The sequence below is a fragment of the Stylophora pistillata genome, chromosome 11 (genome assembly GCF_964205215.1).
Source record: "Stylophora pistillata chromosome 11, jaStyPist1.2, whole genome shotgun sequence".
Classification (NCBI taxonomy): Eukaryota; Metazoa; Cnidaria; class Anthozoa; order Scleractinia; family Pocilloporidae; genus Stylophora; species Stylophora pistillata.
The window spans coordinates 23,578,829-23,606,014 of record NC_142529.1 but is presented as its reverse complement, the minus strand read 5'-3'; the positions used below and the strand labels follow the sequence as shown (position 1 = coordinate 23,606,014).

General features: G+C 38.1%; 1 protein-coding gene across 2 annotated transcripts; it reads left to right on the top strand.

The window, feature by feature from the left end:
* The first annotated feature begins 7,694 nt into the window (after nt 1-7,694).
* LOC111342905 (uncharacterized) lies at nt 7,695-13,179 on the top strand. Of its 2 annotated transcripts, none has more exons than XM_022950030.2 (4): nt 7,695-7,937; nt 8,438-8,515; nt 8,753-9,063; nt 11,842-13,179. In XM_022950030.2, the coding sequence occupies exons 1-3, from the start codon at nt 7,816-7,818 to the stop codon at nt 9,018-9,020; spliced, it is 468 nt and encodes a 155-aa protein (XP_022805765.1). In that variant the 5' UTR covers nt 7,695-7,815; the 3' UTR covers nt 9,021-9,063; nt 11,842-13,179. The 2 variants fall into 2 exon arrangements, with proteins under 2 accessions (XP_022805765.1, XP_022805764.1); XM_022950029.2 differs by lacking the exon at nt 11,842-13,179 and adding an exon at nt 9,244-9,594 and having other exon boundaries at nt 7,721-7,937.
* The last annotated feature ends 14,007 nt before the right edge of the window (nt 13,180-27,186 follow it).

The following is a 27,186-nucleotide window of genomic DNA, read 5'->3' as shown; positions in this document are numbered from 1 at the left end:
TGGCTTGTTAGCTCAATTGGTAGAGCGCTTCACTAATATCGCAGAGGTCAGTGGTTCGAATCCCGCACAGGCCTGATTTTTTTCAGGTCTGATTTTCGCTATTTCGTAGTTAGCGCTCTCTACTGCGAGGATCGTGCATCATTCGTATCTAATACCGCAGTTCAAAATATATGAACTACATATATTCATTGTATTAGTGTATTGCGTTACACAGTGTTACTACTGCAAGGGCATTCTTATCTGTACTTAATCATGTTGTTAATCTACTTTCCTAAGTAAAGGCAAATTAACTAGTCGAGAGTATTTTATGGTAAATCTATTATCTTGATCATTGAATGAAGGACAGTCGAATTAGAGCAATAAAAGGAGTCACTTGCTCAATCTACCTTGAGTAAGTCGACACACTGGTAAGGCGGAAAGCAAATGGCAGTTGAGCGATGTGTTCATTTCGCCTCTGCAACTCCTGCCATTCGCTAGCGATTTAAAATTTTCAGCCTAAGAATTAAGCTCGTATTAGGACATATCTTGATGACTTTCCTTCCTAATGTAATAATAAGGGTTAGTTTTAAGATGTCATTTCCCCATGTGTATGTTCTGGAAGTTTGGCAATGCCGGATGAGATTGTGTAACAAAAAGCAATATTTTTCTTTTGTGCACGCGCTATTTTCTCTGTTTTAATATACTTTCTCTTCCGGAGAATATAACTTCCGGTTAGCTCAAATGGTTAGAGCGCCGGATTGCGTTGTGCGGGAGGTCGCGGCCGGACCGATACTCATGGTCTTAAAATAAGTGAGAGGAATTTGCTACCTTTCTATAATCAAAAATGGATAGATATTCTAGTCTTCTCGGATAAGGACGAATAAACCGTAGGCCCCGTCTCCTGCAGGGTTAGGGGTAGAAGACGTTAATTTCCCACGCACGAGATTACTGTGTAGTGGATGTCCTCCCCTGGGGTAGGATTGGTGGGAATTGGCCCTGAAAAGCCCCCATGGTGAGTAGTCAACTAACGAATGTATGTATGTAACTTCAGAGATGTGTTTCTCAATGTAAGTCTTGGAAAGCGCAGGTAGATGAATCACTACGTAACTTATGTCAATGTCAACAGCCGCAGCATTACTATCTTTCAGATATACTAGTTTCTATTTTCTCTTTTAATGATCTGGTTTTCAATGATATTGCTTAAACTCTGTTTCTAGTCCATCAAAATTGCTGAACTGTTTCAGAAATTTTCGAAAAGCAGTTTCAAGAACGAAAACACCGTTTTCCTAAACTCGTTCTAAAATCATTGGCAAGCTCTCTGTAAGAATAAGAATATCCTCACAAGAATAGCCCCTTTTTTGGGATTCTGGAGGTAAGAAAATTTCTGGTGCGTAGGGATTAAAAAATGGGAGGATTTGCACAGGTTAAAAATTTGTTACGAATGCCTTTTGAGACAAATTATTTTGTGTCTAACAACACCAAAGATATAATGTTTTCAGTTCTTACCGCGACAATGGAGAACACGGTAAACATCTCACATTCACAATCATTTCACGCTGGCCTCTCACCGACGCGTGAATAAAAACAAAACTTTTCCTTGCAGAATCGTCGTCATAAGTCTGATTGGTGCATCATGAAACCTAAGAAACATTTCTCTTCGAAGAGAGAGCATTTCACCGTTGGAATCAGCGAGTTACACCCAGTAAAATATATAATATTTCTAAAATTTCTTCAGATCTTTCCGTAGCGCTACACCATATCTTTCCTCTGCTATAAACGTCTTTCATGAGGCAAGCTATATTTTTCTCGCTGCAGTTCTCTTCTCAACGAAATACATTTTCCATGATCATCAACGTGTTTTTTCATGAATATCAGGGATTTATTTCGTACAAGTTGAGAAGTTTAAATTTAGATTTCCTATTTCCTTGTATCTGTTTATTTTAAGACCTCAATTAACGTCAATTACGTTTGGCGCAGAAAAGTGGAACACACAAATCGTGGGCAAGTGTGACACGTTATTACGTGATCTGCCAGCACTAAATGGACAAGCAATTTCCTATAGAATCTCCTTTCTTCAGTGCTTATTTATTACTAGGGATTTCCGAAGGAAACGCCCGAGTTAAAAGTTCGGCTTAATTTTTTGTTTGTTTGTTTTGTTTTTTTTTGCGCGCAGTCACAATACGCAGTTCTGCTACAGCGCATGCGTGAAGTGTAACCGCATGCGTAGAATGAACCCAACAGCGCATGGTTTTAAGCAATGGCTGCCTTCGTGGACAATTCATTGCTTTATGTACGCGAAAGAAATTCGATGGCTATTACGCTCAATATACATACAAAGTGACACACAGTTCGCGGTAGACCCACACAAAAACTCGTGGAGCGTTTTGGAAACAGGTGGGTCCGCGAACTTTACGAGAGATCAATTTACGAGCGATACTTAACGAGTGAGCCCTCTATCGAGGAATATCGAGCGAAACGTACTATATCAAACGCGTCATGTCATATTATGTTTACATGTAAATACAGCCGTGTATTTATACGTGATCGAGAACCAGTAGAATACCAGAAGCTACTCTGAAACGTAGCAGAAGAAAAGGCAGAAAACTGAAGGAATTTGTTTGAGTGTATTCGTCCAAGCGTACCGAAGTCCTCTTGGCTACGTCGCTATGTGAAGGTTAGAAGAGTTACAGAGAATGTTTGTATGCTTAATACGAAGAGGGTGAGATTAAATAAAGTTCCACAACATGAGGAGAAGTATTTTTTGAATTCTGTGAGGTTATATCAGAGGATAATTAAATTGAAGCATAAAGCAAGTCGGTATTTCTCAATGTTTTTTTGTCATCGACCCATGTGTCTTCATAAGGGTAAGACACACGCATCAAACTATTGTAAATTTCAACTGAGTTCGGATATAGAGAAAAACATTGGTCCTACTCCAATTAATTTTTGCATTGACCCTAGCAAAACAATAATGGCACCACATAGCCAAGCTAATAAGTTGGTATTTGGACAAAATTCAGGACAACAATGTGTTGCAATGATTTTATGCTCTTTGATTTACAATAACAAACAAGGAATCAATTCTGTTAATGATCTTGTGTCGATAATGAATATTGGAAATAAGTCGAATTCAAGTTCACAGATATATCCACACTTTTAAATGTGTTCGAGACTGACTATGAACTTTAATTCATCAAGAAGCTACAATAGAAGGAAATAATTTGGATATATCAACAAAGTTGAAATGGTAAATTGGCCACCGTAACGATTACAAAAGCTAACGTTTCGAGCGTTAGCCCTTCGAGTGTTAGCGTTAGCTCGAAACGTCAGCTTTTGTAATAGTTACGGTGGCCAATTTACCATTTCAACTTTGTTGATATATCCAAATTATTTCGTTACTCCCACCGACGCAGCCCCAAACAGTTTCTTTCGAAACTATCAGCCTCTCTACAATAGAAGGATATCAGTACTATACCTCCTTAGATGGAGCCTTTCAATCACTTATATCCAAAAATATCAACAATTTTGCCTTGACAATGGGGTGTACTGCAGTTGCTATCTATTGTAAAGGTAACATGGGCTTGAAAATATTTGATTATCATGCAAGGCCGGGTTATTTAAGGTAGAACTGAGCTTTCCTTAAGTTACTTTTGTGCTACTTGAAGTATCATCACTGAATAGCTTAGTACATTATGTTCAGAGTATACATAAAAATGATATATTTGAGTTGAAAGGCGTTAAAATTAGTAAAATTCAAAATAGTACCTTTTTCAGTGTCATGCCTGTGAAACCAGAAAGTTCAAGGTGAGTTGTGCTGTGGCTGTCTATTCACTCTGCTACTCCATAATAAAATCATGCAGTTATTGGAATTTAAACACCTTTTCTAATATTATCCAGTGTGGCAAAAGATTATATGAAAATTCATCTTTAAACAAGTATTTACTAGCAGATGATTTGCCAAAAACTGTTGATGTTTGTGGAACTGGTGAGTTTAGATCCAAAAAGTGATTACAGTGAAGAAATATTGTCTGATTCGTTTGACAGCAAATCAATTCTCGAAAATCTTGTAAGAACTAATAGTGAATGCAGAGGGTTTTGATGTGATTTTCAGTTTTTTGTATGACGTATTTTGAAACCCACAAAGAGGTCAAAATATGTGTATTCCCTGTTGGTATTTAATGAATGTCAAATGCCCCTTGTTTAATATACTAAAACTGTAAATAGCACTGCTTCTCTTGTTGTGGCCATCAGCAATATTCAATATTCAGAGATTTTCTTTTAAAAACACTATGAATTATTGAACAGTGATATTGCTTCAATCTACTGATTTCTGACAACTTCCCTTGGGTGAACATTTGGCAACAAACTGTGACTCGGTACCAGTAATAGATAAAAAATTCCCTTATCCTTGCAGTTAAAGGCAAATACATTACCTACTTAGGGTTCGTAAAAGCCTTGAAAATCCTTGAAAATGCTTGAATTTAAAAATAAAAAAAATTCAAGGCCTTGAAAGTACTTGAATTTGAGGACTAGACCTTGATTTTTGAAATGCTTTTTTCTTAGCAATTTTCAAGTTGAAAATTACAGTACTTTCATGGAAAAACTGAGAGATAATATTAAATAATTTTAAAATTGCTTATGCAAACCTTTCCAAAAGTGGTCCTTTGATTTGCTAAAAAACTTCGCCTTCAAAGTCATTGAAAAGTCCTTGAATTTCAACCTTTGGCATCGGTTGGAACCTACTCCTATATGGTAATATATTATTTTGACTGTTGTCTAGTACCATAACAACTTTTATTACACTCCAGCAGACAAAAATAAACACAAGTAGACTTATTCATGACCGGCAATAACGAAATTGCTTGACGCCAGTAACGATGGCAGTCCCCTGAAGATAAATCCAGATGTGCGATATTGAAAGCCCGAGTTCGCGCAACTATGCGTCTAGTTTATATAAAGAAAGACAAAATTGCCACTGACGTTATTTTGGCGACTGTCTTTCATGGGCCACTCTTAACCAGTGTGCTTTGCGCGCCATTGTTATTGTTATTACCCGGGAACTCGATACTTTTTCTCACATACCGAACGGAAACTGCAAAGAATACCACAATGGCATTGCAACAATATGAATAACGTATTATCACTGAGACAAAAATAGAAGAATTTGTAAGACAGACATTCTGTCAAGAGAAAGTATTATCTTGATTCTGTACTTGTACCACGATACAATCACTATTCATGGTTAAAATATCAGACTCAGAAATTATATTCTTTAACACAAAAGTGTACGAAAGTGAGAGATTTAACAGTGAATCGACCCTTGACGGACAAACGCATTACAAAGAGACGAAGACATTGCAATGAATTTTTATTCGTACCATTCATCAGACGCGAAGAAAGGATTCGTAAAAGGAAAAGCACAACGGCTTCTACGAATAAATTCGTCACTCTCCACGTCCAATAAGACTCGCAATGTTCAAAATATGCATAAAGAATATGGGATTTCAAGATGAAATTTAAGAGTAATGTATCTCTAAATTTGTCTAACCGCGAGTGAAAGGTTACTCGAAAACCTTGCACAGGATTAGGCTCGAGATCGATTGTAAACGTTCCCCCGTCCGTCGGTCAGAGAGGAGATGATTTGACTGTCCACGGAAATGCTGTGTGGCAGGGCCTTTGTAACCTCTATGCTCGTTTTCTTTCCAAATCCCATGCTTTTCAGTTTTGAATTGACCTGGTCAGCCGTGTAATACGACGGCTTTTCACTCAGGTACTGAGAACGAGTGAAACTTTCTGTTGTACTATCCAACGAACTGCCGTGAAGCAGGGGCTCTGCGAAATCACTTTTTGTCTTCTCTCCAAATTTAAAAGCTTCCTTTCGTTCATTCCCCGTTTTTAAGGTGGATTTACCAAGCCATGTGATATTGCGGCTCTCCTTCCTTATCGGACGACCACTTTTCGTTGGCGTCAATGTCGCTAACAACGAGTGAGCACTACAAACAAAAATAAAAGCACAACAACAACAAGCATAACAACAAAAAGAGACTTCAAAAAAATAAATGGTGAAATTCGTACGACCAACCACCTTCCCCGCAATGTATCTTGCGGCTCTTTAAATATATCATAGACAATAACCAATCGAAGGAAAGAAAAATTTGCAGTTGGACAGATTGTTAAGGAAATGAAATATTGTTACACTAAAACAATATTGTCTAGCCAATATATACCTCCACAAACATGAATTTCAAATGTTGAAAAAAGCCTTTTATTTTTTAATAAAATAAAACATGAACATAGTAAAGACATTTTTTTCTTTTAATTTGAAAAAATTTCAACAAATTCGTTTAACCGAAGGGCATTTGTAGATAGTAGATAGCGCTATTGCATAAATAGCGCTATCTCTTGCGAGGATCTTGCATCATACGAAGGGCATTTGTCTGCAAAACACGTAGTCGGCACCGTGGGTTCCTTACCTACGTGATAAACCATATCAAGCCGTAACCTTCTGACATCATAAGTCCTGTATTGGTTTAATTGCAGGTATATTAAATCAATTATCAATTACAGTATATTTTCAGGATCCAATTAATACATCTTTCTTGCAAATAGAGTTCTCATTTTAGGTGTCTGCGTACTTTTAAAAAGTGGTTATCCCAAATAAAGGTTCTCAGGAGTAAATCTTAACGACGACTCTACGACAATAAACCAAATTCGTTTACTTCAGATTTGATGTGAATTAAAGCGAGAACTGAATTCCCCGGAGATTTTTTTAATATTGCACTTCACTTTAGCACCAACATCAATAAGGAAGAAGAAATTGTCAGCGAATCTCTGTTTACTTAATTATTCACGATTTAATTTTGATTTGTAAAGAACTTGAAACTCAAGCAAATAACTTTTTATCATTTCCATTACAGCTTTTCCTAAGGCTAGACATTTGTATGAATTTTTTTTTTTTGGCAGATGGCAACACTTTCGTCAATTTCCTTTCATTAAAATAGATTCAATTCACACATACCATGCCCATAAAATCAGTGGTTTTAAAGTTCACGAACGATATCAAGAAGTATTTTATCTGCCTGTCGGTGAAACAAACATACTCCCACTCGCTTAAAGAAAGACGTTCGCTTCAAAAACAATATTAGAATTTGCACTTCCCATATGACCCGTATGCAGTATTGTTTTGGACAGGTAGAAGTTTCTGAGAATTTGTAAATATACATTTCTTATTAAACTCCTACAAAGAAAAATAATATTACATTTAGTTCAGACTTGGTTTATTTTTCCATCGAAATTGGGGATCTTTAAATATTTAGAACTTTGGGGATCTTAGAGGGTCCTTCAATATATATCTTGGGAACAATTTGGACTGTTCTTCTCTTTTACAGATTTTGCAGGGTTTCTCTAGAACTACTGATATGGGCATTATATGTGTTCATGGAATTTTCAATGAACTTAAATTTAATGATATCTGTTTCCTCAAAGAGATTCTTTGGAGATAATTGGGGATTTAAAAGAGGAAATATTATCAAACTATAAATCTATAACTATAAACTATTCTCAAATTATATTTTTTTATCTTATGATATCATTACAGGACAGGCGAACATTTTGGAGGGTTCATTGACATTTTTACCTTTAGGATAAATAGTGCCGTTCTTTGGTCTATTTTTAAAAAAAGATCTTCAAGGGTCTGCATTCCATGATCAGACATGGGGTGATATAGGGATCTAAATGAAAAATCAATTTTAATATCACCCAGACTTGGTTGCATAAAAGCAGTGGTTTTGGGAGCTTTCTTCATTGGAGAAGTCAAGTTCTTACGGGGAAGTCAAAATGAAGACATCTGTTGTTTTGGCTTTATTTGGCTTTGTACTCGCTGTTGGCTTTTCAGTTGCAGAAACTGAAAATGAGTCGACCAAAATGGCAGACGAATTTGAAATAGAAAAATCCCAAGGGTAAGTTAGATAAAGAAAAAAACAACTATAAATGAAATAATAAATCGAGCAACCAAATAGACTTCAAAACGGTGCTACATTTATGGAATTTCACTTGTTTCTCCAGGAAGAAGAATAGAATACTAGATTGTGACGAGATCAGGAAATTCTACCGATGACAATTCATTGAGCAAGCGTCGGGAACTTATCTTTAATTGAGGAAGCGTCGGGAACTTATCTTTACTTCCCATTTTTCACCACTATGTCCTTCGAAAGCAACGTAACTTAATCATTTTGCGTATTTGGAGGACTAACTCTTTAAAAACCTGCTTTTTAAAAATCATTTAATCAAAAGTTACTTTATAATGAATTATTTGCTTTGCTTAGTTATATTTGACGATTCTGAAAGAATGCCATGGAAATAGTGATAACAATGTAATTCGATCCTCGGCCTCATTTGAACAATTATTTTGTTGTGTCGCAGTGGCAATAGTTTTGTTTTGCATTTTAAATGTTTTTAGTGAAGAATACATGACAGAGAACGATGGAGAGTTCGACAAGGAAGACCCAGAGGACAAGGATATGGCTATCCTTATAAGGTAAGTCGAGGAAGATAAAATTATTCTGATTACTTAAGACGTTTCTTGCATCTTCTCTGTACTGATTAGCAGGGGGAAGTTAAAGGACCCACACACTTCTCTCCGAGAGTGGGGATCGTAGCTCCCGGTGTTGTGATCTGACCATGTTATAGATTATACAGGTCTCCATTTAAACCAGCTTTTTAAACAACCAATTCGCTCACGGTTATCTTTAACAATTTTTTTTCCTGCATTCAGTGAAAACAACGTGGTAGCCGCAAATAAGGAGTTTGACGAAGGAGCATTCGACAATGACGATGATGGAGACGAAATCAGTGACGCAGACGACGTAGGAGCAATAAAAAAGTCAGCTGACCCTTTTCGCTATAAACGCCGGTTCAGATCGTACAGACCGTACAGACCGTACAGACCGTATAGACCGTACAGACCGTACAGACCGTACAGACTGTACAGACCGTTCAGACACGGCGTTCGACCTCGTTTTCGTCCTAGATTTCGCGGTTAACGAAGACCATTTCAGTGATGGAATATGCAAACTTTTGGTGAAGGTAAGTGACAAAAAATAATAATAATGGTGCGTGCAGCTCCTGATTGAAGCACAAATTCTCCTTCTAGGGTTCATGAAAATGAATAGAGAAGAGTATGGGGAATCTGCATACTGACGTCAAAGTTTAAAAGGATAAGTGACCCTCATCAGTACTTATATCTGATTTTTCTCTTCCCTGAAGGTCTTGATGAATACCCAACTCGATAATGCATGGAGAACTTAGCACAACTCATGATGAGACAGCTTCCTCTACTTCTAAAATATATTGGGGAGAAAAAGTTGTCATTTGCTTCAAGTTCGCGTTGATAAAAATTAAGATAGTTTACTATACTTGGCTCTATTGCCGTTTTTTTGTTTTCCTTGAGATTTTATTTTTCAGTTTCATTTGCTTATTAAGTTGTAGTTAAGGTAGATTTTTTTAAGTTATATCAGCCAAGTTGAAATTGTAAATTGGCCACCGTGAAGAGTTAAAAAGCTGATTTCCATATGCTGCCTAGAATGATAAGATAGATTAAAGTGTCTAGCGACTGGTTTTGATGCGTCATTGTCATTCCTCTCTACGTCGTGAAAGTGTTCTCGGAATCGGTCACCTAGTCGTCTTCCTGTTTCGCCGATGTATATCTTTTTACAATAAGTGCAAGTTATGCAATGGATGACATTGGCAAAGGTGCACGTGAAGTGATCAGTAATTTTCAATGGATCGTTTGGGTCCCGATATTTTTTCAGGTTGTGAATGAAGGGACAAGCTCTGTACCGTGAACGAGCGCATTTAAAATTGCCAGGTTGGTCATTAGTTTGGAATAAATTTCTGACCAAAAAGTTTCCTATGTTTTTGTCACGTTTGAATGAAATAAGTGGACGTTGCGAAAAGGTAGTACCAGTCTCTGGATCGTTTTGAAGTAATTTAAAAGCTTTTAAGAATAATGGATTTAATTGAGTGGTTATGAGGGCGGAATGTGAGAGTGAACGGATTGCGGTCGGAATTTTCCTTCTGTAACGTTTCTGTCGATCAATAAGTTGGCCGCAGAGGTGGCCCGCTTTAACGACTAAAACTGGGTAGCCTCGTTTTTAGAAAAACCGGCACAATGACTCTGATTTGTCGAAAAAATCAGAGTAATCACTACATAAGCAACGAAGTCTTAGAAACTGAGAAAAAGGAATGAAATTCTTAATAGCGCCGATATGATCGTCAATGTAACGACCGTGGGTTTGGGGCCGTTGTATTGGCTGAAAAATTGATGTGCGACAAAACCTACAAAAAGAGTAGCATAACTGGGTCCCATTTTGGTATCCGTGGCTACATCATTAGTTTGTTTGAGAAAATTGTCCTCGAATGAAACACAATTGAGTGTAAGCATTAGTTCGGCTAGGTGAAGTAGTGTTTCAGATCTAGGTTCCTTAAGAGTGCGTTGATAAAAAAGAAACAAATTCTCTAGGGCCAGAAGACCTTCGCCATTGGGAATGACGTTATATCCATAGTGAAAAGAGGTTTGTTTTGGCCAAGGAAATTAAAGTCGCAAAAAATTTGAAGAGCATGTGGGCTGTCTTTAATGTATGATAGTAAAGTTTTGTCGATGGAGCCATAATTTTGTCTAAATAGCTGGAAATAAGTTCGTTAAGACAACTGTGGGCCGAGACGATGGGCCGACCAGGTTGTTAGGTTTGAGAATTTTAAGATCTTTTGCAGTGGCTGGCAGTTCCTGTTTAGCTATGAGTTCGTTAATTGTATTTTTGACAATGTTTTGACTAATAAAAGTGAGATCTTTGTCAACCTTTTGATAAAAAGAGGTATCACAGAGTTGTCGCGAAGCTTCTTTTTAACAGAGGTCGGTCCGCCAAACAACTACCGCACCGCCCTTATCGGCCGCTTTGATAAAAATGTCTTTGGTTTTTTTTTAGGCTTTTAAGCACCTACCACTCTTCAGAAGAAAGATTGGAAAATTTCGTATCTCGATTAAATTTGTTTGTCAATATCGTTACAATACTTTTTGATGAAAAAATCTAATGATCCAAACTGGCCCTCTGGGGAAGTCCATTTAGACTTTTGAATCTGATGTGTTTCGAATGTGTCTGTGTTCGAGGTGTTAGAATCATCCTCTTTGTAATGAAAAAAGGATTTCAATTGAACGCTGTGAAGGAATATTTCTACGTCTTGTTGAACTAAGGATTCGTCCGTTGTTTTAGAAATGGGAAAAAAATTTAAGCCCCTGCTGAGGAGGGATTTTTCTAAATCGGAAAGTAAAAGATTTTCCGGATTGGTAAAGCGGGTCACCACCGTGCCCAACTTATTGATCGACTGCTAGACTACAAACGTCAAAGAAGGAAAATTCCGACCGCATTCCGTTCACTCTCACGTTTCACCCTCACAGCCACTCAGTCAAATCCATTATTCTTAAAACCTTTAAACTACTTCAAAACGATCCAGAGACTGGCACTGTGTTCGAGGTGTTAGAATCATCCTCTTTGTAATGAAAAAAAGGCTTTCAATTGAACGCTGTGAAGGAATTTTTCTTCGTCTTGTTTAACTAAGAGTTCAGATACCCTGATTGCAAAGGTAGAGGTCTTGAGACAAAGAGCAGGAAGTTAGACACAAATACTGAACTCGTGGCTTTAATTACAGTTTGTAGACACTCACTACACCTCGGTATTATGGCTAGGATGGTGCAAACAAGTGTGCCAACAATTTCTAAAGCCTTTACTGGATGGGCTATATTCTTATCAACAGTATTTGAATGTCTTGATCTCAAACCATTACCTGGGTTTGTCATACCTTCCACAGGAATTTTATGATGCTGGTTATGTGGAAACAGAGGCTCTAGGAGATGCGACAGAAACTTGGATAACTCAGTCAGAGAATTATGATACAAATAATATCACCTTCAGCTCATATAAAAACCACACGACTGGGAAGACATCTGTTTGGATTTATCCCCATAGTGGTCTTCTCCATTGCAGTGACACTTACCCTGGAACAATATCTGATAAAGACATCACTGAACGATGAAGTGCTTGACAAAGTGAACAAAGGAAAAATCATTCTAACTGACAAAGGATTTGACATTGCAAACCTGTGCCACCATAAGGGACTACTACATAATCGCCCTCCGTTAAAGTTTCATTCCCAGTATGACATCAGCAAAAATGTTGACATTGCAACACTGAAGATATACAACGAAAATTTCATTGGACGAATGAGAGACTGGACCATCTTGAATACCTGTTGGCCCACGAATCGAATTGATATACTAGGTTACTACTTTAAAATCTTTGTGCATGTTGTAAACACCTTGAAAAGTCCTGTTGGCCCAAAAGGGATTGTTCAGAAATCTGTATGTAATTAATACAAAGAACTGAGATGATCTGACTTGAATGAATCATACATGTATTTAGCAGCTAAATGTAAAGTAGTGAATCATTTTTAAGTCCATTAAGCATGGCTTTTGTTTACAACACTGGCAATATTGATATTGCTACTGTTCTGGTTGACAATTTGATTCTAAACATGGCCATGCTTTTGTAAAATGCAGTCTAGATGTTTAAATGATCAGTTCAATCCCTGGCATTGTTATGTGTTACTCTTTGTGAAAAATAACTTGTTTGACAGTTTTTGACATTGCATTAGTCCCTGATCAGAGTGGCCTCAAACTTTCAAATGTTGGCACTTGTCCAAGTACCTGCTTACCAAGTTTTTCAGAAGATTGTGTTCCTCATGTGGCCAGTATGTAACAATTTTCTTCTCCAAAATGTGGTCAAGCATGTCCTTACAAACATCAATCACAAGGTTGTCACGTTTGAAAAAAAAAAAAAAACACATTAGCTATGTTTTTCTCAGAAAGATAAGATTCTAGAAAGGTAATGTTTACATCGGTACAAGCCACCTGGAAGTTAGACTGAAGGATATGGGGACCAGTAACATTGTCTAAGGGCACAAGACTGTTGAGAGCTCTGGTTTTCACTTCAAGCAAAAGAGTTTGCCCAATGCCATCTGGACTTGCTCCATACCTTCAATCAGTAGGATGAAAGAAAAAGCCACTTATTCTCACTGGAGCACCTGCAATGTAAGCATTCCTTATTACTCTGGATTCATGAAAATTACTGATATTCTTTCATATTGTCATTTGTCTTGTATTCAGTTTCTCCTATGGGTTAAATGGCTGACAAAAGCACTAACAAAGTATCTTGGCCCGGTGGGTCTCATTCTTTTTGAGGGGGGGGGGGGGCAGGGGGGATGGCATGCCTCCCCGGACACCCCTTGATCTGCTACTGTCTTTAATTTATTGCATTCACTTAAAAAAGTTTACGAACCTGAAATTTCTTCAAACAACTTCACTGCTTGTTCTTCAAATTGTATCCCTCTAGTAAAGTTCTTGAATTTCTTTGGTGAAACTTTGTTTTCATCAATTTTATTATGAACACAGAACCATGCATGCTCAAACTCCTTTTGACCATGAAAACACAACAGATAGGGAGTCTTGCTAGCAGTTATAATTCCTACTCTCAAAGCATGCCATTGTGTTGATCCTTGTTTGACTGAGACATAGTTGAATCCACTGGGTTCTAACTTGTTGTACCTTGGCAGTGATACTGTTATTTTGGATTCCTTTGTGTCTTGTATTAAATCTAGCAAATGCTTAAACTCTTTCTGTTGGTGTTCATACATTAGCATTTGAGTCCGATCTTTTTGGTGAACTGTGTGTTACAAGGATCGGAATTGTCTAGAAAGTTCGCGAAGGTCAGTGTCACGCAATGTGTTGTTTCGAGAAGGATCATCGCCTTTACAAAAGTAACTTCTCCATTCTCATGAACTTTAACTGTCTTTATCTTCCACGAGTTAAAGATTCTCTGGGCCTTGCGATATTATCCTTTGCGACCTTGTCTCTTGAATCCAGTGTATTGACTTGTGGTTGTCGCGTCTACTAGGGGAAAAAGCGATTGGTCTGTACTCCATACAGACGAAGGTGGAGGTATTTTAGTTGGATCCATACTTGTTTTGAAAAACATAAATCTTTTTTACCCCTTTAAGTTTCTTTTCTAACAGATTGTTGTCACTGGCAAACGCAAGCAGCCGATCGAGAAGTTCCTTCTTCGTTCCGGCAACCTTCAGTTTCATCTCTGTCAACACAGATTTTAAATCTCCTACGCTCCATTCAGCTAAATTAGTGTACTTCAATTTCACTGCTAAACTATCTGGCCCCTTTGATTCAACTTTCTTGGAGGTATTCATGTCTGCAAACATAAGTTTTCTTCGGATACGAAACTTCCCGCTCTTATATACACAGAATAACTTTTAACTTTCCCGGCAATTTTGTCCGGCGTTGGCAAAATTCGCCCCAGTCTCTCACGATATGAAAGTCGACAATGGCTTAGACGATACCACAAAGGTTGGGTCGTTTGGGGTGACAGTCTCGATTCTCCCCCATCCTAGCATCAGCACTGCACTGGTGAGGCCCAGAAGGCCGAAACAGTACTGTCTGCAGAATTACACATGAGATCCTGTCTTCGTGGATTACGAAGGTTTGGAAGAGTTTTTTCCACCTGAAGTATTTAAAAAAGGAGAATTGGCCAAAGAGAAAGTTCATACAGGTAGAAAATGGCGTGCTGGAGAACTGAGAGGAAAAAGTAATGAAGACCTTCATAAATTATGGTATGTTTTACTATAGGAAAGAAACATGCTTATGACTTTAAAGCATGAAGCAAAAAGACAGAGTTATCCAATGCCCTCTCCTACAAGAACCCACAAGGTTCAGAAGTCAATGGCTGAAATAAAACAGGTGCTTTCTGAGCGGGAAAAAGCAGTGAAAAGCTTAGAAAATGAATCCTGGCCATTTGATGCAATTCCAGAAGACATACCACCTACTGCCATGGAAGAGGCCAAGGCAGAATTTTCTAATAATAAGAAAGATTACCGGGATTTGGTTAGAATTCTCAAACAGAGAATCAAAGTTACTCGATAAAAATGACCTGTTCTTCTTTTAAAACTGTAGAAAGAACAACCAGGGCTTGAGATGTATAGGTGCATTTGATTTCAAAGTATAACACAAACAGGCCAAGTTCAAAAGTATATTGAATTGTCTGTTTTACTTCTGTCTTGAGAAAAAAGAAGAAAACTTGCATTACAGGGTCTGTTGACTTCAAACATTTCCATCTTTGGACACACATTATAAAAATGGTAGCTGATTTCTGTTTCTCCTTTGCAATGTGGCGTTAATTCATGTCATACATGACATTGCAGCAAAATTTGCCATAGTTTCGGTAGACATAGACCCAGCTTTTAAATTGACAGCTAGAACTTTACTGCTGGTATGCATGGTATAAGCTAAAAGCAGGGTAATGAATATTTTCAGGCTCTGAGTACAAATGTTGCAAGTCAAAGCTAAAAAGGAGTATTTTTTGGAACTGAGGTGAATTAAAAATTTGCAACAAAAAAATTCTAACAATTTTTTAATTAAATTTTCAAAGTTATCACAGACTGGCTAAAGCGAGAAAAGAGTCATCTAGAGTCAATATTTTGTTCCATCTTGTCTTACCGTTAGTATCTTTTGTGTTTGGATTCTTGTATCTTAGAATTTAATTTACAACGATTGATGCAGGTAGATATAACCAGTGGAAAATTGTAATGTTATTCTACATGAAAGACATGTAGTTAGAACATTATTACAATAATGTACAATGTCATAAATTAAACTGTTAAAATTTGAAAAAAAAAGTACTGTCTGCAGTTATATATGGTTTGAACCCGGGGGTAACATGTGAAGGTGTAGTCTGATCGTCCGGGTGAGTGGAGTCCTGAGAAGGACTGTTGTCGGTGGCAGTGACTGACGTTTCGACAACCTGTGCGGAAGTCATCATCAGAGTCAAGTGAATGATTGTTGTCAGTAGAATGTTCCTATTCCAGTTCGTGTGAAATGATCGGTTGGTTTTGCCGTGATGTTATTGGCTGTAAGACTCAAGTGACGTACGTCGATCGTGATTGGTCTGTTTCGGTCTGTCGGTAAAGCTAGGTTGTTCTTTTTCGGTCGTTTGTGATGTTTATGTCGTGAATGAGTCGTTTGTATGGGGCGGGTAGTTGTTGACATCTGTTTAGGGGAGTCTGTTCTAAGTTAGTAAACCAGCTTTCCAGAGTCAGTCGTTGAAAATAGTCAGTGCTGTAGGTTAGGCATTGCGCAGAGTCCCAGTCAATGTTGTGGTTGGTAAGTCGATGATGTTCAGCAATGTGATTGCTGACATCACCTTGCCTCGTCGCCCGTCTGTGTTCAGTCAGTCTTGTTGTGAGGTTTCTGCCAGTCTCACCGATGTAGGAGGCTTGGCAGTCGGAACAATTGATCTTATAAATCGTTCTCTGTCTGTTCCTCGGTTCGTTTTTGTCTTTAACGTTGGTTAGTAACTGACGTAGTTTGGTGATGGGTTTGTGGGCGACGCGGATATTGAAGGGTAGTAAGATGCGCGAGATGTTTTCAGACATACCTTTTATGTACGGTATGATTGCTGTAGTCGTAGGGGTTGCGGTGTCGTTTGTTTCGGTAGTGGTAGTGGGTCGGTGAGTGTTTCGTCGGATGAAGTCGTCGTTGTAGTTGTTCTTCGTAAAAACACGGTGAAGGTATTTGTTCTCGTCGGATAAACTAAACAGATGTCTCCCCTAAACAGATGTCAACAACTACCCGCCCCATACAAACGACTCATTCACGACATAAACATCACAAACGACCGAAAAAGAACAACCTAGCTTTACCGACAGACCGAAACAGACCAATCACGATCGACTTACGTCACTTGAGTCTTACAGCCAATAACATCACGGCAAAACCAACCGATCATTTCACACGAACTGGAATAGGAACATTCTACTGACAACAACCATTCACTTGACTCTGATGATGACTTCCGCACAGGTTGTCGAAACGTCAGTCACTGCCACCGACAACAGTCCTTCTCAGGACTACACTCACCCGGACGATCAGACTACACCTTAGTTGAAGCTCATCACCTTAGTTGTGATTTGAGCACTCTCGCATGGCAACGTGTCTGCACTTGGTCCCACAAGTGTAGCGCCCAGGCAATGGTTTATTCCAGAGCTTGGCCCAGTGTCTGCACTGCACTGATGAGACCCACATAGGTCGAAACAGTGTGCACTGTCTGCAGTTATATATATATATATATATATATATATATATATATATATATATATATATAGATATAAATTACACCACAAAAATTACACCATTCACTCTAGACTTTCCTGTGATTCTAAAAAATGTGATTTATTTTGCTTCTTGTAAGAAATGTCGCCTGCAATACGTGGGATCTACTACTACCGACTTTAAAGTTAGATTTCGAGACCACAAATCTGCTATGCTCACAAACAAAACAACTTGTGAAGTAGCGATACACTTTAACAAAACCCCACACACCCTGGACGATTTTTCGTTCCAATGCATTGACCAGGTACAGGCCCCTAGCGGCACTAAAGAGATCGATAGGATTTTAATCATAAAATAGGCTTATTGGAGTGCTCAGTTGTTCTTTTTGGCACCCCATGGTTTGAATAAAAGAAAGGAATTTCATTCGAAAAATAGAATTTGCTCTAATTAATTTCCATCTCACATTAGGTGCTACTAATTGATCGTTCAAAGGTCCTTTTCTTGGATTTTGTCGGCCTTTTAGGTGTACATTGGACTCAGAGGACTGCCAAGGGATCTTATTATGATTAGTATCATTTAAGGCCCCCCCCCCCCCCAGGGATTTTGTTGCTAATTTCGAGCTCCAAAGGCCTTGTTTTGGGATTTTGTAATGGTTTACAGTTGTAGTTAAAAATGGTCCTCCTTTTTTTGCATTGCTTCTTTGCAATTGGTTACGCCACTCATTTTAATATATTTAGTATTCTTATCTCTTAGTTTTAGGGTTTGTCTCTTGTATTTTTTCCATTGCTTTCTTTGTACTTAGGTTTTTTGTTATCTTTTTATTAGCACCAGTACATTAGTCGTTATCTGTAATTACGTAATCATTAGCACTTCGATCTTATTTAATGCTCTTTTTTTTTTTCAAAAAGTTGTAAATAACTGAAGAAGGTCTCTGACCGAAACGTTTTTTAATAAAAAAATTTATATTTTTGACGCCAGAAGTTGTCCATCCTCGCAATTTTTAAACTTTCTACGTTCGTGTTTGCTGTGAGGTTTGGACTGCGAATCTTTATTGATCCTCCTGGCGCAGTCCACCTTTGTTGGCCTGAGAGTTCCACTAACGACTTCCTAGCATTAGCACTGCACTGATGAGGCCCAGAAGGCCGAAACAGTACTGTCTGCAGTTAGTTATATATATATATATATATATATATATATATATATATATATATATATATATATAGTATATATTCTGTATACCAGGGAAACCCTAGCCCTGTACACCCCAAGTAATCATACTCAATAGAATAAATGTTTGAAAAGAAAATTTGCCCGACCGGATTTGAACCCACGTCCCCCTGTTACTAGTCAGGTGTGATGACCACTACACTATCAGGACAACCATGCTGGTAACACGGCAATCGCAGATGTGATTTACGTCATCGGAGACGTGGTCTCCCGGAAACTTAATTTTCAAGGTGACCGGGTATGGGAAGCCTATAAACCCATATGAAACCCAACTAAGGATCTATTAAAGATAGACAACCGAAGTCAACTTAGCGGATAACAAATGAGGATCCAATTACGGATACAGGCTAATTTCAATTAAATAAGTTCTGTATACGAGGGTTAGGGTTTAGGAATAAATAAGTAGATACTACACATTGCAAGCTAAAGAAGTTTCATTACCACAATAAACTAAAGAGATTTTACAACAAACTAAACAGATTTCATTACTACAATATTATTGGAGTTATAAGCCATGCATTAGTTTCCTACATTATAAGATAAAAGATACGTACAGTTGTCATACAAATTAAATACAATAAAATTACTAGTGAGTTAAAACAAGACATAATACAGGCAGAGCAGACTGGAAAGTAGAGAGGGGAGAATTGTGATATATATACGGATGTGAGCGAAGTACAACAGTTATAATTTTCAATAATCATTGGTATTGAATTTCAATATTAGTGAATGGGCGTCAACATAATAGTCCTCAATCCCAAGTATAGTCAAAAGCAACTTATGAATTTTCCTTTTAAATGCTCTTTTCGTGGGCTTACGCAAGTCAGGGTTTAGACAGTTCCATAACCTCGAACCAAACGCAGAGAATGACTTAAATTTCACATGCAATCTAGATTTCTGTACATGATAAAAATTCTCCGTGGAAGAAAAACGCATGTTATGTGTATGGACATCACATGAATTAATAAAAGTTCGCGAATATTCCTTGGTCTAGAGCTAGAAGAAACGTCATGCATTATTGCAGAAATTGTTTCAAAATAGAGCATATTAATGGTAGGAAACTCGAAGTCATAAAAAGAGGGATAGCTTGAGATATTTTGCTGGACAAGAAAATCAATCGGAGTACACGCTTTTGTAAGGTGAGAATCTTTTTAAAATCACTCTGAGCTGCCTGGCCCCAAGCAGCTATACCGTAGAGCGTGTAGGGAAAAATCAGCGAACGGTAAATTTGAAGAACGGTATTTAAAGGTACATGATGTCTAAGCCTTGCAATTATACCGACTAGTTTGCTAATCTTCAAAGCAATATGATCAATATGAGGCCTTCAGGTTAAGTTCTTGTCAATTAGTACACCCATCCCCAAGAATTTTACATAATCTCACGGCATTCAAGAAGTGTGAATCCATTGTTGTTGTTATCCGAATTCTGATACATAGCTGATGATTAATTCTTTTCTTTTTTTGCTGGCCAAAAAACGACAAAATTTTGATTTGTTCCCGTTAATGGTTAGTTTATCAGCATTAAGCCGATCATAAACATTTTTCAGCTCATTATTAACTACGGTTTCCAGGGATTTCAAGTCTTTGTCAGCATATGATAGGTTTGTGTCATCAGCAAACAGATAAAAACCAAGTTTATTGCTAAAAAGATGAATGTCATTAATATATATCAAGAAAAGTAAGGGGCCTATCACAGATCCTTGTGGAACTCCAGGTACCGAGTTTTTATTAGATGAAATATAGTCATTATCAATATGCGTTCAAGTTTGCGTTCGATTAGTCAAGTACGACGAGAACCATTCATGTACAATACCTCTTATCCCATAATGGTGCAATTTATCTAGCAGGATAGTGTGATTGACAGTATCAAGCGCTTTTTTTAAAATGGAGAAAAATACCACATGTGAACATTTTCTTGTCCATATTAGTTTGTACTGTATTCACTATTTCCAAAATTGCATGCTGAGTGGAAAATTTCTCTCTGATGCCATACTGGCTTCAAATAATAGTTCATTATATTCGATGTATGAATTCAATCGTTTGTACATAATTTTTTCAAATATTTTATTGAAGACGGAGAGTAGTGAAATAGGACAGTAGTTGCTAAGGTCGGAACATAGATCTTCGTAAAAGATATACTTAAGTATACACCTGTAAGTTTAAAAGATATTGGAGTCCGTCGTGTAATGATAATTTCATGATATTTTACCTTCAAATGGTTTTGAAGCAAAACGGATTTTATACACATTCTGCAATTTAAGTTTTGGTACGTTTAACTGTGCAGCTGTGATAAGTTAAATTATTTCAAAACTCCTGGATATTCTTGTATTTATTTATTCACTTGCGATACCTTTTTAACTCGTGAATTGCGCGCACGCGCAAGAGCGAGTTGTAGGCATGATGTGATGAATGGCGCTCGCTCGCTCGGTTGGTTGATTCCTGTAATATTTTTTCTATTTTAGGTTTTTGAATACATTTAATAGTTTTTGGCGAGAGATAAACAAACGAAGTGGCGACCTTTGTTGCTAAGAATAGTCTTGGGGTGAAAAAGAAGCCAATGATAATCTTGAAATAGAAAAAAGTATACGTTTTTCATTTATGAATTAAAGTTTTTCCAATCTCCGAATACACTTCTATTTCTTGCAGCGTATATTTCATTTGTGGCGTCAATACTTCTATTTTTGAATGTATAAATCCAGGAGAAGGATTATTGTGTCCGAAAAAGAAAAAAACAGAAAAAAAAGAAAGGAAGTTAAGCAAAACGCAAAATATACTCGTGTGCGGCGGATTTGAACCATCGACGTCGCTTCTCTGAGAGCGATATCTACAGCATTGCTTTTTACCGATCTTTTGGTTATTTCAACCGCGGGCTCAAACGGCTCGAGTCTGCTCGCCGATAGGGTTCGATATTGAAGTGTCGCTCACGAGCAACTGCTCGTAAAGTGACTCGTTTAAGGCTTGTTTCATATTCTTGGAGATGTATCGACGTTGGAAAGTGGTTTACAAGTGGGAACTGCAGTGAAATAGGCTCAAGTGAAAAAGTTCAATCAATAGATATATATGCTGTTTCTTTTATGGTGTAACTCGCACTGTGTATGCGCATGTTATTAGTGTGAATATCCTTGTACTTGTTTTCATCCTCGGGCTAATAATTATCTCAAAAGTGCGAAACAGGGTTCAAGCGCGGTAGTCAGTGGCAACACAAGCATACGTATATACATAACAAGCTAATGCGCAGGTGGGCACGACTGCAACACAAACATGAGCACAAGCGCTCAGTCGATGTTATGTTAAATAGGGACATGGTTGGTATAAGCAGTATAGTGCTTATAGAGGTAGTATAGAGGGCATCATTGTAAAAGATCAATGCGAGTTAGCTGAGCAATTAGTGAACTATTTCACCACAGCTGCTGTTAGCATTGTAGGAGACAATGCTATTTGCATCACAGAAGAGAACCATGACAACCATGGCAGCGTTAAAGCTCTAAGAGAAGCATACCAAGGAACGCACTTCGAGTTCAATCGCGTCAGCAAGGATCAAGTGCAAAAGGCGCTTGAGAATATCAACCCCAATAAGTCCTGTGGGTGGGACCCCGGAACACCGACTAAACTCCTTAAGAACGTGGCCTGTGGAATTGCCCCATCGCTAATGACTCTCTACAACAGCTGTATCGAGCTGGAGCGATGGCCTTGTGCGTGGAAAATGGGAGAGTGGACGCCAGTGTTTAAAAAAGGTGACAGACAACTGGCGAAGAAGTATCGTCCCATCACGTCCCTTGTTACCGTAAATAAGACATTTGAGCATATGCTCAGTAAGCAAATCACCGGGCACTATGATCCAACTCTCTATCAGAGAATGACAGCTTATAGAAGACATCATAGCTGTCAGACCACTCTACTTAGACTCGTGGAAGACTGGAAATCAGCTTTTGACAGAAAGGAACTGGTGTACATACTGTCTACTGACTTGAGTAAAGCCTTTGACTCTCTTAGCCATTCTCTAATCGTAAAGAAACTCGAGGCCTATGGCATTGGACAAAATTCTCTCAACCTTCTTAGATCATACTTTGACAATAGGCTCAATAGAGTGAAAATAAAAGGAGTGACAAGTGACTGGAAAAGGATGGTGCTTGGCTGCCCGCAAGGCTCGTCCTTTGGCCCCCTTCTGTGGAATTTGTTCCAAAATGATACGTCATTTCATATAAATAATGCTAATTTGAGCATTTATGCCGACGACCATCAGATGTATGTCACGGGGAAGAAGCATGACGTTGTCGCGCAAAGTATAAAGATACATGGAGAGAAAGCTCTATCCTGGTAAAAGAACAACTATCTCTCAACCAACCCAGAAAAGTTCCAGCTATTAACGATCAACCCGAGAAATGTTGACAAAGACAACGATAATCAAAATTTTTCTGTTGATGGTCATACTATTAACAGAATGGAGGAAATACGGCTTCTAGGAGTTAAAATAGATGAAAAATTGAGTTTTACTAGTCATATCAGTGATCTATGCTCTAAGGCCAGTCAAAAAGTAGGGGTCCTAGTGCGGCTGCGCAATTTGATACCCTGTAATGCTAAACTATTACTTTACAGGTCTTCAATTCTGCCCCATCTAACCTACTGTCATCTAGTATTGCACTTTTGTAATGCATCGGATCGGAGAAAGCTTGAGCGGATTCAGGAACGAGCACTTAGGGCGATGTACAAAACTAGATCAGCGTCCTATCAAGAACTGCTATGTCGCGCCAAACTACCGACGTTGAACTATCGGCGCCTACAAGACATTGCCACTTTGATGTTTAAAGTTAAGCACAGTCTCGTACCTGAGAATATTTCTGACTTATTTAATATAAAGAACGCTCAATATAATTTACGGAACAGTGACTTTGAACTGCCAAGATTCGAAATTGTAAGATTTGGTGGGAATTCTATTAAATATATGGGACCTCTCATCTGGTCGAAGTTACCAAGACACCTAAGAACGATAGAAACTCTAAATTCGTTCAAGAAGAACATAAGAAAAGTCGACCTTTCAACTCTCGTTGAAATTTAAAACTTAACTAAATAACTTTAGCTTATAGCTAAAAACATAGACACTTAAATAAAGTTTTTTTTTTTTTCATCCATTCTTGCTGATTGCCTGAATGTCTTTTGCTTATGTTTATCCTTACGCTAGCGCCAACCAAGTCCCTGTCTGAGAAAGTGTTCCAAGGGCCAGAAGTAGTGGTCAACCGATTCGGCTGAAACTTGGCACAAAAGTTGAGTGCGATAAGATATTTCAAAAGCCACTTTAGGTCACTTCTCTGACTGTGTGTTCTGGAGTTTCAGGGGGGGGGGTCCCATTTGTGGCCTGGGGAGCACCAAAAATTCATCCTTCTAGTTGGCATTTTGAAAGTGCTATAAAACTCCATTGGTAAATTGTGCTGCCAAACGAATTTGACCATGAACACTACCATAGTGGAACTTTTACTTCATAACTATAACTTTGTTATCAAGTTGTTAGACAGAGAGGAGCCTGGGGCTAAAGTTAGGTAAAATTTGAGGTCAAGATCATTACCCAAAGTTGCCATTTTTCAAAAAAACCTTTACACTTCCCTGCCTTCTTGCATAACTTTCATACCAAATCCAGTATGTACTTTAGTGACCCTTTTATCAATATCAGTTGAGAAAAATTTGGCTTATTAAGGTTTGTTAGTTTTTGGCACAAATTCTCCATGCCCTTCTAAGGCCAAGCAAAATGGAGTTTTGAGGAGAATTCATACTATAAACAGACCAAATTCTTGACATAAGTCCTTAATTTTGTATTAGGTGAGTAAAAATGAAACAACAAAGCCAAATCAGTGTCATTATCTAGAAACACCTCGACTCATAGCTTACAAATGCACTAAGAAGGCCTCTGATTAGCACTAAAAACACCTAGCGGTTTAGCAAAATAAAGTAAAGTAATAAATGAAAACCATGTACCCATCATAGAGCACAAATGATGATGTTGTGACCTAGATATGACAGTATCTTTTAAAGATGTTTGAATTTTCTCTGATCTATGTTTTTTAGGACATATTTCCATACGTATCAGACTCCAAGCATGCAGTCTCTATATTTTGTCAGGCCGTTTTTTACTTGAAAATAAAGTGACCTTAACCCGGCCTTAGCCATTAAGCTAAGAATAAAACGATCGTTGAAAGATGATTTACGTCTCACCTTTGAATAGGCTGAATAGCTCTCCCAAATAATCATCACTAAGCGAGCATGACCATGCATACATAAGCTTAGGTGCCGCAGTGAGCTCCGTCCAAGTGACTTGGATCCAACGGAGATTTTAAGTACTTTAGAACTGAATAAATAGAACTATCCAACAAAAAAGGAATCCACAGTCAGAAGAGCTGGATGACGAAAAATTATTTTTGCTGTTTAAATGAAGTATTCCACACAAGACATGAGATGATGCCAATACGGCCTGCCATTTTGGAAGTGACAGTATTAGGACTGAACCGAGTCTCCCTCCTTCCCCCTATTCAAGCGAAAATTTTTGTGTCCTTATCAGTTATTAAAAGTGTAGCGATAAGAGGTTTCAGGAGAATTTTACGATGGCGCTTTCTTTCTTTGGAGGGGCTAATGATCAGTGCGGAGCCGTGTCATGGGCTCTGAACGAAACAGGAATGAATCCTTTGTTGTCTCGCGATAATGACATGACTGCTTGGTTAAAACACAAGTATTAGGGGTCAGGTGCCTACGGGCGAGAGGAGGACCGGGTGATACCAAAGCTACAAGTACAGGTAATTCAAAATACAAGAAAGGGCTCATACACGCGCATAAACGTAGCAGATGGCTTTTCAAGCGTCACTCTCGCTAAGAGCAGTCCTCTCAGCTTCCCGTCCAAAAAAAAATTAATTTTTTTCCCTATGAAGAGGGTTTAGGACACATGTTTCAGAAATAGTTTGGTTGTTTTCCAATTCTCTTTTGTATGGAGATTTCAACTTCCGCGAAATCTCTGCCGAGGAAAGATTAGTCAAAGTGTTGCATAAGCAAAAACTCAGTCAACTACTGTCATCGTGCGAGTTTTTTGACGTTGAAATTATAAGTAGCGCTTATCCTAAGCCTTCTTATCATGAACCTCTTCAACAGTTAGCAAATTCCTCTGATTACAGAAAGTGATGGTCGACAAACCTGCGTTACTCAAAACTCAGTGAAGGTTGGGTGACTCCTCGTCTTGGTCCAGTCCTCTCACTCTCACATCCAATATGGTGGGCTAGTCGATATAATAACAATCCCATCTCAAGGTGCTTAGTGGCATGTTTCACATAAACTGCAACACAAAATATTTGTTATCCAGCTCTTCTAACTGTGGTTCCTTATTTACTGTCGGATGATTTCATTTATTAAGCTCTAACGTACCAGAGAAATCGGATGGATCACAAGTCGTCTGGACGCTACTCCCTACAGCTTGTATGTATCATCCTGCTCTTTTACTGATGCCATCATGCGTATTTACTAGAGCTAGTAAGGCTATCAAAAGCTAACCCATAGATCTTCTTTTAACGGTCGTTTTCGTTAAGCTCACCTCATATTGCATCAACAAATGGGTCCGACAAAATATAGAGACTTTGCATGCTTGTGAGTATAGTATGTATGGAAATATGACCTGAAAAATGTAAATCAGAGGAAATTCAAGCATCTCTAAAAAAAGATTGTCATATCTAGGCGAGGACATCATCACTTGTGCTCTATGATATGTACGGTTTTCAAAGAAAAAAAATACCCTTATTTGCTGAACCCGGGTGTATGTAGTGCTAATCAGAGGCCTTCTTGAAGCATTTGTAAGCTATAAGTCGAGGTATTTCTAGATAATGACACTGGATTGTCTTTAGTGTTTCATTTTCACCCGCCAAACACAAAACAAAGGCCTTATGTCAAGAATTTGGTCTGTCAATAGTATGAATTATGATCAAAACTCCATTTTGCTTGGCCTTAGAGGGGCATGGAGAGTTTGTACCAAAAACCTAAGAAACCTGAATAAGCCAAATTTTTCTCACCTGATTTTGACAAATGGGTCACTAAAGTACATACTAGATTTGGTATGAAAGTTATACAAAAAGGCAGATGAGTGTAATGGTTATTTGAAAAATGGCAATTTGGGGTAATACTTTTGACCTCAAATTTGACCTAACTATTGCCCCAGGCCCCTCTCTGTCTATCCACTTGAGAGCAAAGTTATATTTATGAAGTAAAAGGTCCACTATAGTAGAGTTTATGGTCACATTCGTTTGACAGCACAATTTACCAATGGAGTTTTATAGCACTTTCAAAATGCCAACTAGAAGGATGATGAATTTTTGGTGCTCCACAGGCCACAAATGGGATCCCCCCTGAAACTCCAGAACAAACAGTCAGAGAAGCAGAGAAGTGAGCCAAAGTGGCTTTTGAAATATCTTATCACACTCAACTTTTGTGCCAAGTTTCAGTCGAATCGGCTGACCACCACTTCTGGCCCCTGGAACACTTTCTCAGACAGGGACACTTAACTAGACAGTATAAGTATAAAAAGAAGGCAACGTTTTGATAATCTTATGCTTATATGCTTATCCTTATGTCCGAGCGTTCCATCCAGCGCATAAGCTTTTACATGCCTATCCCTATGCTTGCATCGCAAGTAAATACTGAGCTCAATATTGGAACTATAGTTTTATTATGAAGAAAACAGCACCCTTTTGAACTTTCTTTCCACAAACTTTTACAGTAAAATCTGGAAATGACACT

Coding starts and splice junctions, on each gene's coding strand:
- LOC111342905 (XM_022950030.2), top strand. CDS start 7,816: ATGAAGACATCTGTTGTTTTGGCTTTATTTGGCTTTGTACTCGCTGTT. Junction 7,938..8,437: donor GAAATAGAAAAATCCCAAGG/GTAAGTTAGATA, acceptor AAATGTTTTTAG/TGAAGAATACATGACAGAGA. Junction 8,516..8,752: donor GATATGGCTATCCTTATAAG/GTAAGTCGAGGA, acceptor TCCTGCATTCAG/TGAAAACAACGTGGTAGCCG.